Here is a 12,567-nt window from a genome sequence, read left to right as displayed (position 1 = left end):
ATTCTTTATTTTTAGTTGATTTGCTTGGACATCCTCGTTTGGCTCTCCCTCCGTCTGTGTCTGACCTTGCCGCCCACGCAAAGCACCACCCACATCCACCCACCGCCCAGCAGCACTCCAATTAGAATTGTGTGTGTTTTCCGAGGTGGACAATGGCTGCCACTTGAACTTCGCGCGCTCGATTTCACTTCCATAAGTTTCAGTGGCATAATCCCTGGCCAAGTCCATTTCCGCCCCACTACCCCACCCACTCCCACATCCACGCCGAGTGGTGTCCCTGTCGATGGCGTTTGTGTAGTTTCCGTAGTTTACGGATTACTCTTGTCGCCCGAGCAGCACCCTTTCCGGGAAAGTATATCCATATCCGCTAGCCCGGAACCTGGCATCGAAACCCTCATCGATGTCCATCGGCCATGCAAATTTGGGGCAGGGCACCGGGCATTCGTGGCGATACCTCCGTGGACACAACACATTTATTTGCTCAGCCAGGAGGCTACTTGTGTCCGTGTTGTGCGTCCCTGCTGTTGCGGTGCCGCCGTAGATGTTGTGTTGTATGCGGATCCAAGGATCTTAAGCCGACCTAATACCTTTCCTAATGGTTCCGATGCTCTCCATTAGCGCCACTGGACGCCACTAAATGCCACACGTAGTCCGCATGGAAATGCGACCTGCTCCACGGGATTACGGAGTGGGGCAGTCCTCGTAGCGCTGCGAAGGTGGTCCTCTGTGTGGTGTTCTGCGCCTCGCTACCCCCGGCTGATTGGTTAATCAATGCAAAACATCGCATTCTCCGGACATCATCAACACAATGGACCCGTTGTGCCTAACACAAAGTGCCCATTATGTGTGTGGGCACACGGAATGTTGCGATTCGCGAGTGATTGAGAAAATTAATGCATATCAAATTAATAGCTTTAAGCAGTTTAGTCCTCAGCTTCGGTTAATTTGAAATTACTTAATTACTTAAATGCCTTATCATCTGAGGAAGTAAGTTTGAAAATCTTACTTTACGAAAGTCAAAAGCAAAAAGCATGGGCTTTGCGCTTTACCATCCACATAACTCCGACCTACCTCAACCATCAAGCGATCCACTTTGGAGAGCTTGGAATCCAACATGCCACCCAAGCAACATCTGATTGCAGAAAGCCCGCAATCTTGGCCAGCTGACGATCAGTTGTATGTGAAGTCTCCACGTGTTTGGAATCGTTTCAAAAACATTTGCAAAAATAAACCCGAAATGGCGAAACCTTATACAGATGACATTGTGGTGCGCCAGGTGGCCGTCGGAGAAACGGAGGAACTGATGACCTTCCTGCTGGCCTACTATTACCCCGAGGAACCGCTGACGGCGGGCACACAACCTCCAGAGCCGGAGGCGGCGGACAAGGAGTTCCTGCTATCCAATGTTCCCTTTGGCACATGCTTCGTGGCGCTGCACGAAGGCCGGATTGTGGCCGCCGTGGTGGCGGGGCCAAAGGACTCGCACGAACCGGAGCACATGGCCGAGGAGGCCAGAAAATATGCCGGCGGGAAGTGGGGTAGCATTCTGCACCTGCTCTCCGCCGTGGAGACGGCCACCGATGTGTGTCGTCGCTTCAGTGTCCCCAGCTGCCTGCATGTCCATGCACTGGGCGTTGATCCGCAGCTGCGGGGTCGTAATCTGGGCGGTCGCCTCATGGAGGCAGTGGCCCAGCGGGGCAGGGATTTGGGGCACCAGCTCGTATCCGTCGACTGCACCAGTGTCTACTCCGCCCGATTGGTCCAGCGCCTGGGCTACCAGCTGATCAACACGTTGCGGTACGTGGACCACCTGGACGCCAGTGGGCAGCAGGTCATACGGCCGCCGCCGCCACACGAGAGTGTCCAGACCTTCGTGCTCCATTTGTAGGCAAATCTTATCACCACCATGCCCAAAAGCCAATAATAACACGCCCCAAAAGCAGTGAAATGCTTCCTTATCACTGGTTAATGAACACGATAAGGCAGCCCTACAAATTGCAATCAGTTTGTAAAATGCTGTTACTTTTGTTAGAGAAATGACAAAATGTACTATTATTTAGGCCTAAAATATCATTGTTTTATATTTATTACATGTGTTAGTTGTAATTGTGAATCTTGAAATAAAGACACTTTTCTTATCAACAATTGCTTTGGGAAATATTCGCCAGTGTATTAATCCGCATATTGACTGCGCCCCAAGTGTCTTGCGACTAATTAGTGATGTTAACTGAAAATTCAATTGTTGTTATGTGCCACTTGTGCGGTGCTTTGCGCCGGAATTGGTTGGGTGGTCTTGTGGATGGATGCCATGACAACTGCTGGGCGCTCCAAGGACGCCCACTTCTTAGCTGCGGCTCAGGGTGAATAAATCTCTAATTAATAATCCCTAATGAGGAGACGTAATCCTCGAGTACCTGGGCCAAATTAAGCAGCATAGTTGGGCGATTGCCTTGTGATTTGTTTGCCGTAGCCATTCTGAAGTGTTCTCAGTAGCAAAGCTTTTGAGTGGGCCAAATATGTAATATTTTGGAATTATTTAAGCATTTGGAGTGCTAAACCAAATTATGTGTGCATATGCTTAAGCTTACTAAAAAAGTTGCGATTCGAGAGAGATTTATCGCTGTCCTCGAAAGGGTTTGGTTTTCATCTCAAGTTTGGACAATTTGCTCATGGATATTACGTAATAAGTGTCGGTCCTTGGCGCGTGACTGACTGGCCAGTTGGAGCTCGATTCGTTCGCATTCGATCCAGGCGATTCCACATGGGGCACGTGCAGGTCCAAAATCTCTATCTGCAATTGTATACACGCCCTGTGAACCTACAACACCGCCACCTGCGCCCCACCAAGCCCTGGGCCTATTTGGCCGACCAGTTGCAACCGCAATGGGGGGAAGGGGGAAGGGTGCAGCAAGTAGGCGTGGCTGGGTGGTTGGGCATCCGGGTGGGGATGCTGGGTGGCTGCTGGCTTAGTGGCTAGGTAACCGAGAATTATTCATTGCGCATACGACGCGTTGGACGCGCTAATTAGACACTGCAGCTGCTGCAGCTGTCGATAATGAAGCCGCTTCTGCTTGCAGCCTTCTGCTTTTGGTGTTGCAAGTTATATGATTATGCCGCTGCCACGCCCACCATCCGCCGGGCACGTCCGCCGACGCCCACCGGAAAGGAGGCGGGGCGTGGCCGCCTGTTTAAGCTGTGAAGCACGTCCTTTTTGAGCCGGGGCCATCTGACGTGGCATGCATTCCATTCACCACTACCCACTACCCACTACCCACTACCCATAACCCACTTGGCAATCCCCCATGCTGCTAGTGCTAAATGGCCGCGTGCAAACTTTGCTGCCGGCCAAAACCAAACTGGCCAAGGAACCAGTAACAAGTAACAAAAGTGCGGCAGCGCAAGTTTTTTTCCTTCTCCGCCCGAAAACAGAGGAACACATAAAAATGCTAGCAAAAAAGGACACGGAGAAGTTTCGCTGGCAAAGAATCAGCAGCCTGATTGCGGCAGCAGATCAAAGGAACGGGTCCGTAATGGGATTCTGGATGACATCAGCTCAAAACTGGAGCACACTGTCTGCTCGCCTCGCATCGCAAACTTTTCGGGCTCCAAACAGTGACACTTGAATAAATGGGGCCAAAGAATATGTAAAAAAAAAAAAAATGTTCATCTATGTTATGAGGAAATAGACAGGATTGCTACTTTAGGAACTTGTCAAATAAATAGCTCATAATAATATTAAAATACACAAGCCAAATAATCGTATTATTTTTTGACGGAAAATCAAAAAACGGGCTATGATTAAATGTTTAACGATGTTAAGTGTTAATGTTTTCGCCCAAAACGGACGATGATTAAATGTTAATCGATATTAGATGTTAATGTTTTCGCCTAAAATGTGGCAATCCTTTTCGCCAGCCCTCAGGGATCGAACTTTTCTAATACTGCTTGTCAAGCCAGATTGTACAGCACTGAAAACAGAGTTTTCATTATTAATAGATTGCCCAAGAAAATTTACTTTCACTTGTCAAATCAGAGAACCAGGACGTTTCATATATTGTGAAAATGGAAAACCAGAAAGAAGAGATGCAACTTAATCGCGAAACGAATGTTTTGGATCCCGAAGTGGCCCCAATGTCTCCGGAGGTACCCTTTTCCCCAGAAAACTTCCAGAATGAAGAGATGCAACTGAATCGCGAAAAGAAAGGTTTGGATCCCGAATTGGCCTCGATGTCTCTGGGTAAGCTATTCTTTCAAAGTGAACTGATTGGTGAAGATACCCTTTTTCCCAGACCAATACTACGAGAAGTACGTCAAGAAGCCGGTCAGCAAGGGAAAGTCGTTCCGTCCTCCGCCGAACCCGTCGCTTTCGGATGCGCAGCTCCGATTCCAGCGGACGCACTACTTTGGCCCCGCCTACCGGCAGAACCTGCCCAACCCTACTGTGACAGCTATGCGTGCTCGGCTAGAAGAACTGAGAAAGGGTATCCAGCAGGGCAAGGCCATGATGTTCCTAATGAACACTGAGAAAGAGCTGACTCAACTGATCACCTGGTGCCGGAAATACAAAAATGAACAAAAAAAAAGTAAAAATATAGAATATAAAGCTTAACTTGCATGTGTACTTCATGCATGTTGCATATATTGAGACATATATTGTTTTTTGCTCATCTGCATGGGTGTTGTATAAATAATAAATGTAAATAAATAAATATCCTTTGGATTGATTGTTGATTGTGTTTGTGCTGCTCGTGTTTCTGTTGTCGCCGTTGTCTTTATTGTTTTTATTGCCCGCCTGTCAATATCCGGGTCCGCATCCGTTGGCACATTTCGCAGGCGCAGGACATGCGTCGCCGTTTGGGCCTCCGATTCGCAGGCACTTTGCACACTGACCTTTGACTCCCACGTGGCCCATCAACAGCCAGATCGTCCTGCTGCTCCTGTGCAGCATGATCCGGCCTTAAGGATATGTTTGCCTCTGTGTGTGAGTGGCCATAAACAACAGGATATGAAATGACTGCCTCGAGTGGCCCCGGGGACAGAGATACTCAGCCGTGACCCCAACAACGATATCCTTGCTGCTCCAGCTACGCGCTCCATGCTCCCGGCTCCCGGCTCTCGGCTCGTGCTCCTTCTGCCGATTCCCTTGGCTACGCACGATTTAAATTAAATTGCACTTGACGCATTTTCCGGCAGCAGGAGAAGTCACACGACCCTCTGACATGGGACTTCAGAGAGTCCAGTCGGTCCTGTGAGTCGGGCAAGTCTGGCCTCATCCAACACACCTCCTATTGTGATTCAATTAGTGCGCCTAGGTCGGATGGCCAGATGGAGCACTCCGGAACAGCGCTTCCTGGCCATCTGGTGGCCAAGTGCCCGTAAATAAATAATAAATGTAATCCAATGCTCGGACCCTCATCGCCGGACTTTCAAGCAAAAAGGGAGCATAAAGGATTGCGCCGGCCGGGTTCGTTGAACCAGCAGAGATCAGAGGTCGAAATGGATGAATGGCTGGATTGATGGATGGCAGATTTCACGGTGAATACATGTGGCTGGAGGGATTAATGGGCAAATGGGTGAACAGAAGAAGAGAACGAGTAAATCGCCAGAGAAGAGTAGACGTTCTAAAAAACCAATATTATATAGTATTTAAATTTAAATAAAAAAAACTCAACTATTACATTTCTATTCCAACAATAAATAAGCACTCAGGAAAGATATCTCTTAAATATCCCGGTCATCGTCTAACTCAATTTGGGTTCAGCCAATTCCATGATAAAATAGTTCCATCAAGTAAACGAGATTACCGTCGAATACTCCGTAAGCGGGAGAATTCCCTACGAGAATCAGGACCACATGGCATCCGCAATAACCGGGCTTTGCAGCTCGAAAGAAAGCGGGCGTGGCGCAAGTAAAGCAAAGGCGAGGCCAGGCAGACTAGGATTCTCGGAGTGCACACTGAAATCTAATTTAAAATCTGCACACATGTGGAGCATGGCGCGGGCTGGTGGGTGGTGGCTTATGGGAGGTCAAAGGTTCGGAGCGACAGACAACAGATGGGCGTACTGGAGCACCTGTGCATAGTGAGCAAAAGCCAAAGGTAGCCGAGGCAAACAGTCAACAAAACAAAATCAGAGTCACCTTGCCCACCCCCCAAGGATGCGGATGTGTGGCAAGGAGTGGACTTGCGATATAATCTTATAATGATGCTGGTCTCCGCCGGAGTTCCAGTTCCCTAGTCCCGAGTCCTGTATCCTGTATCTTGTGCATCCCCATTTCGAATTCCTGGCCTTATTTACACGTCCTCGCAGTTCATCGCCTGATGGAATGCTAGTGAAGTTGGATCCCGATTACGGGCGGACAAACACCTGGCCTCCTTCGAATCCTTTCACCGCATTCTCCGCCAAAAGGACTCCCCAGATGCTTGCCGGATTGATGGCAGTCCAACCATTGCGAATTGCCAAGAGATTCAAACAATTTTCGAGCAGAATGCTAGGCCACGGGACGGGTTCCGATTCGCATCCAGCTACACTGAGAGAAAAGATTTGATTTAGTTGACTGCCATACGAACACTACCGTTCGTTCGTTCTGGATTTTTGGCCAGTGCTCTCTAGTGGGCATGTCCAACTTTTCAACTTTCCCGCACATTCTATGCCCCCAGGGAAAAACGCCTCATGTTCCTGGCACCAGGAGTCGCAGAATCAACAACATGATGCCAGAATTTCTAGGGAATCTCTGCGTTCTGCGAATGCATTAACATTTATGTAAAGCAAAGTTGCTATTTAACGATTAATTTGCTCGAACTTAAATGTATGATACGGTGTCTATGGTGATTTAGTCTGCGATCCTTCGGGCAGCTCCTCATCCTCTTGCGAGGAAACCCACTGAACACCACTGGTGCCCGGCTGTTGATCCTCCACTGCGTAGATCCGCTCATCGGTGACCTGCAGACTCAGCACGGAGATCGAGGTGACCATGGTGGAGTTGGGCTTGATGCCGTACTTGCCCAATCGCTCGCCCTTCTCGCTGGCAATCGTGTCGGTTCGCAGGTACACCGCTCCCTGCTTGGTGATCACGCAGAGATCGATATTGGATCCGGAGCCCAAGTCGTTGAACACACCCGCCGAGATGGCCTCGCGGACCAGCTGCTTGCCCTGCTCCTGGTCGAGGTCGGGCTTCCAGCCGTGCTCCAGCACCGACATGGCCGCCAAGGTGCCGGAGCCCATGGCCGCGTAGGGTATCTTGTCGTTGGAACCGCACGGATAGATGCAGTACAGCTGCGGACCGGTCCTGTCCACGCCGCCCATCACCAAGGCGGCACCAATGTGGCCCTGGTAGCGGAAGAGGGTCCGGCGGAGCATCATGCTCGCACAGACCACCGGCACCTGCCGTTCGGTGTTCAGCCGGTGCAGATCCAGCTCGGCGCTGGTCGTCAGGGTAATCATTTCGGTGTCGGCAGCGGTGCCGGCTCCACAACAGCTGCGTATGGGCAAAGCAGCTATGTAGTGGTTCAAGCGAATGCTGACTACTCACTATATGTGATCCTGAAGGTGGTGAATTTTGGAGCAATTCTTGTCGGAAACAATGGGTCCCTCGGTGGCGCGAGTGTCTGCGCCCAGGATAACGCCGTCCTTGTAGATGATGCCCACAATGGAGGTGCCTGTTTTGATCGCCTTCGGTGGCTCATAACCCTTGGACAAAAGATTCGCATTTCTGGGGAGAAAATCCATTCGATTTGGAACTATTCATAATGATCAACATGCCTCTTACCGCCTGCAATTTATAAAGTTAAATCCGGAGCGCAAGCCAAGAAAATCAGCGGACTTATTCGCCTTTCGGGCGGAAAAAGGAAAAAGCATTATGTCGATATGTATATATATATATTCAGCAAGGTTATCAGTATAGTGCGTTAGCTAGACAGGAAAATCAAAGAGCCCGTAAATGAATTCTAAAATTTGCACATTCATGATGACAATTAATTTTTCGCTTGATGAAGAGAAGGATTTTAAAACGAAATACTTTGGGATCGATTGCTAATGTGCTTGAGCGTAAAGAAATCGGAAATGTGCACTCGGTTGGAAAACCATCATAAAAAAGTGACCGGTGGAAAGTCAGCGGTGCAGCGGCAGCCATTTCCACCTAATTCCACCCATTTTCCAACTGCACTTCAAATGCCAAACAATTTGACAAAGCTTAATTGGTTGCCCAGCCCACGAATCTGCATGTGTGTGCGATTGCCTGAGTGTGTGTGTGTGCGTGCGTGTGGTCGAAAGTTTGTCCATCTGACATGAGAATGTGTGTCCTTTCACACACGCACACACACACACACACGCGCACAAATATGAACTGACAGCTCTGCATGTGTATTTGTATTTGTATTTGTATTTGCACTTGCATTTGCATTCGTGTGGGTGCTCCATAATCCAAGGACATGGATACTCAAGCCGAGCGAGTGGATATGGGAATGGGTCCTTGTACCTTGGTCAGTTTCAGATGGCCGACACCGGCACATGTGGCACAAATCAATTAGCATTAATTAGAATCCAATTATATTTTAATCAACATTTGGCCAGCAAACTGCGACGATTGCAATGTTCACTTCAAGCTGTGATTTCGCCTCACTTCAGTTGGGTTGCCAAACCACCAAAAGGACCTCTTACAGAGGGAGAAATAACTGATACCATACTGATACCATCTTTTAAAAAAGAGTTAGCATACAGATAGTATAAAGATTGAGATATATTAGCTAATTGAAATGTTTTTAGAAAAATTCGTAAAAGATTCGTAAAGTGCCTACAATTAGAAGGGCTTTCATCCCTCGCTTTTTTCAGCCACGAAAAACTTTCCCTCGGCAATTTAGGGCCGCAAAACTTTTGCAACAAATGCAAATGCATCTGGAGCAATTTTCTTTTTTGTCACTGCCTTTCGCAATATTTTCGTCCGGGATTTTCCGTTTTTTGGGCAGCAGTTGTTGGCTTTTCAATTAGGCGGCAGCACAAACACCTGACGGCGAAAATTCGGCGAGAATCGACATCCGATGACAGGCCTAAAAATGGAAAACTAATCAAGACTTGGCATTGAATTTTGATTTCTGTTTTGTTAACAGCAATTGGAAAAGTTTGAGGCCCGCACTTACCCTCAAAAAAAACAAAAAAAATGCCCAAATCGAACAGGTTGTTCTGCCCTTCATGGGAATCCCTTTTTTTTTTGGGGTTCCCTTCATTTTTTGTGGCCGTAACTTTGCCCAGGATAATTATGGGGGAATGCCGCCACTGACAAAAGGTTGCGTCCTTAGCTGATTGGGAGATTAAAATTTAATAAGAATATAAAGTCATTTGGGACCCGTTCGGTGGATGTTTATTTGGGTTTGCCGCAAATAATGCCATAAATAAATAAGATAGTCACTCGATGTCATCTGGTTATTGATGGACTATCTGGTGTTGAAGTTATCGAATGCTATAGATATTTAAATAGAACTATAAGTATTAAGTGGCCAAAACTGGATACATTTTTCCATTTCTCTCTATAATCAAAGTGCGCTTTTTTAGGGGAAATTTTCGGCTAGTCTGCTGGCAATATTTCGCATGCTAATGACTTTCAGTTAGCTGAGAACTCACACACACTCCTACACCCCCACACACACAAACACAAAGGAGCGATGCCAATTTCAAAAACGACGCCATGATGAGTCCTTTGATGTTGCCCTGCTGTCCATTTCCCATTTACTAGCTAGTCCCACTCGAATGGCCACTGCATCCTTGTGGACCACTGCACTCGCTATTAGCACACAACCAGCCATATCCATGCAACATCCAACGTTCAACGTCCCACATCCTGCCAAAGGACAGCGGCCTTTTAAGCCATGTCGCTGAATTCAGTTGGCACATTTGTGCGGCTTTTGAGCGACGAAAGCGCGACCAGCATAATGGACACATCAGGCCGAAGGTGAAGTCCTGCTCGAATATTGGCTAACAAGCCACCAGCGCCATTCTGTAATTTCCATCCATGTATTGCAAGCGCTTTTCATGCGAAATATTTGAAAATGGCAAGTTTCTATTTAGTTTAGCAGCTGTCAATGGGGCGCAGTAAAGTTGGCGGATTCAATGGGCTGGAAGCGAGTGGCCAAAAGGGAAAAAAGAAGGAAACAAGGAATCCTGGGAATGAAGATGAAGCGGCTGGCGCTGCAACCGCATAATTCAATTAGTTGTAGTCGTGCCCTGCCCCTCCCACCAGCCACCATCCTGTGCCCCATAATCCGTGGAATGTGCAACATGTGTGTGGCACTAGCACCAGTCTGCTCCCTCTGTTGCAGCAATTAAACGGGAATTTCATTTCGGCAACGCCAAGTTGCCGCAACAGCAGCAACACCCACGTGCAACATGAAGTTCGTACAAAGAGCGCATTTCAATCGACTGGAAATTACCCAGCATTCCATTCCACCATATTCTAATGAAATCAACCCGTCATTGCACTTATTTATTTAAACTAATTTTTGATCATTACATCAAATGGAATATGGCTTTGCTTATATATTCGCTATGTGGGGCTGTTAACCCATTCAGGTTAACCCTTTTCCCCAGACCCGCCAACTTGGCCACCCAACTGGCAGTCCTTCGAGCAGGTAACTCAAATATAAACTCGGTGCAAATGCATAACGGGAAGGAACAATAAGAGCAAATCGTTAAGATTCGCTAACTTTCGCACTACAATCGCCGGCAATTACACTCAAAAAAATGTGACGAAACAGGTACAAATATGTTATGTTAAAAAATCAAATAAATATACATTACATTTGTTTTTAAGTCTAGGACTTAAGCTACAAATATTATGTGAATTGGTTTATGGGAAAGGTTTTCTTTGATTTTCTTTGACTTTCACTGCACTTTCTTTACGTCTGGGAAAAGCTTACCAAGTGCATATATGTACATATGTGTGTATGAGGTGTAGGTGCACGTCGTTTGCATCTGTGCGCGTGTGTTGTTGCCACAATTACACCCACCGCCACCCACTTTCACACCCACCGCACAATATATATCCCACATATGGGAGGTTATGACTTAATAAATACTCCCCAGTGTGCGCAATGTGGCTGGCAATTTAATAACAAAGGCAAACGGCATCGGAATAAAAAGTAAAATGTAAAAAAAGTAAAATAGTAAAGCGGAGCCCAGAGGATTCCATATGTGCACACACATATGGGTGTGCCTTTGATTTACTCCACAATCCACGAGTGGAGCAAATGCTGCAGGTAGTCTCAGTTCCGCCGACCTGGAGTTGCTTCCATAGAAGGTCTATATAACCAGATAAAGAAGTAAGTGAAATCCGATCATTATTCAATTTGATATACCAAAGTTTTCATAAAAAAAGTCATATATGTTTATATATATTTGCGGATGCAACCCTACAACTAAGTCAACAAAAATGGGCTCCAAACTGGCGGGGCTTAGTGGTGATAGGCGGCGTAGACGGGCGCCACTGGAGCCACTGTCTTAACCACGGTCTTTACCAGCGGTTCGCGGTTGACCACGGCATTGAATCCGTTGATGGGATCGGCGGTGTACTGCACCGTGCGCTTGAAGCCATCGGAATCGACCAGGGAGTACTCCCCGCGAACCACGTCCCCGTCGCGCTCCTCCACCTGGCTCTTGGAGTCGCCCGAGAGTGCGTCCTGCACATCGTAGGCGTACTTGTACTGCGGATGGGGATCGTACTCCTCGTCGGACTTGGCCAGCACCGGATGGGCCACGGTCTTCAGCACGGCGGCGGGAGCTGGTGCCGCATAGGTGGCCACCGGAGCAGCATGGTACACCTGGGCGGCGGACAGGACACCGGCGCTGGCGGCGGCGATCAGGGCGAGCAGGGCCACAAACTGCAGGGATAAAGGATAAGTTATTACAATAATATGTATGGGATAGTGCTTTTGGCTCTTGAAACCCACCTTGAATGCCATTTTTGTATGAGCTTGATTTGACTGGAAGTCGAGGGATGCTGGTGATTTGAGCGCCGGCTGCTGTTTGATAAGAAATGCGTCGCTGGAAACGCCTTTATAGCCAAAATAATTCAGCAAATGTAGCGCCACTCATTACTCAAATCTTGAAAAAAAAATCAAAAACCTAAAACCAAAAGCCCAAGCCGAACTCAATAATGCCCAAGGCCGACTTTGTGGACCTTTTGTGGGGCAATTGGATACACTTGGCAGCAACAAAATAATAATAATAATAATAGTAGTAGTACTGCAAGATACACTTGTGTGCGCCACAGTTAATGTGACATTCATTCAGAAATATTGTTATTGTGGATATTTTGGCAAACCGGTCTGGCCAACAACTGTCCACGTTAATTACAACAGCAATTCTGCCAATGACACAAATCGAAATAGATCCACCGAAATAACCAGCTCAGCTCAGTGCAATAATATTTTAATCATCATCGTCATCATCATCATCATCATCTCGAGCTGTCATCTTCAGCTGGGGAATCCATGAACGACGAGTCATGGCTGAGAATTTGAGCGATTGCTCCAGCCACTGAATTATTAAGGCCTAAAAAGCCACGGAGGCAGAAGTAAAT

At 47.5% G+C, this 12,567-nt stretch overlaps 4 protein-coding genes across 4 annotated transcripts; 2 read left to right on the top strand and 2 right to left on the bottom strand.

Annotated features, from left to right (window-relative positions):
* Window positions 1-1,169: 1,169 nt before the first annotated feature.
* LOC6612350 (dopamine N-acetyltransferase) lies at window positions 1,170-1,912 on the top strand. Its single transcript, XM_002036823.2, has one exon. It carries the CDS (start codon window positions 1,238-1,240, stop codon window positions 1,886-1,888), a length of 651 nt encoding a protein of 216 aa, XP_002036859.1. The 5' UTR covers window positions 1,170-1,237; the 3' UTR covers window positions 1,889-1,912.
* A 2,094-nt stretch (window positions 1,913-4,006) lies between these two features.
* LOC6612351 lies at window positions 4,007-4,670 on the top strand. The gene is made up of 2 exons (XM_002036824.2): window positions 4,007-4,237; window positions 4,290-4,670. Exons 1-2 carry the CDS (start codon window positions 4,063-4,065, stop codon window positions 4,607-4,609), a joined length of 495 nt encoding a protein of 164 aa, XP_002036860.1. The 5' UTR covers window positions 4,007-4,062; the 3' UTR covers window positions 4,610-4,670.
* Window positions 4,671-6,739: 2,069 nt separating this feature from the next.
* Window positions 6,740-8,223, bottom strand: LOC6612352 (proteasome subunit beta type-7). Its single transcript, XM_002036825.2, has 3 exons — window positions 7,768-8,223; window positions 7,531-7,710; window positions 6,740-7,476 (listed from the first exon to the last, which is right to left on the bottom strand). The coding sequence occupies exons 1-3, from the start codon at window positions 7,854-7,856 to the stop codon at window positions 6,822-6,824; spliced, it is 924 nt and encodes a 307-aa protein (XP_002036861.1). The 5' UTR covers window positions 7,857-8,223; the 3' UTR covers window positions 6,740-6,821.
* Window positions 8,224-11,329: 3,106 nt separating this feature from the next.
* LOC6612353 (larval cuticle protein A2B) lies at window positions 11,330-12,025 on the bottom strand. The gene is made up of 2 exons (XM_002036826.2): window positions 11,936-12,025; window positions 11,330-11,866 (listed from the first exon to the last, which is right to left on the bottom strand). Exons 1-2 carry the CDS (start codon window positions 11,945-11,947, stop codon window positions 11,441-11,443), a joined length of 438 nt encoding a protein of 145 aa, XP_002036862.1. The 5' UTR covers window positions 11,948-12,025; the 3' UTR covers window positions 11,330-11,440.
* Between the last annotated feature and the right edge of the window lie 542 nt (window positions 12,026-12,567).

The sequence above is a fragment of the Drosophila sechellia genome, chromosome X (genome assembly GCF_004382195.2).
Source record: "Drosophila sechellia strain sech25 chromosome X, ASM438219v1, whole genome shotgun sequence".
In the NCBI taxonomy this organism is placed as follows: Eukaryota; Metazoa; Arthropoda; class Insecta; order Diptera; family Drosophilidae; genus Drosophila; species Drosophila sechellia.
Note: the sequence above shows the minus strand (reverse complement) of the source record. Positions and strands in the feature narration are given on the sequence as shown.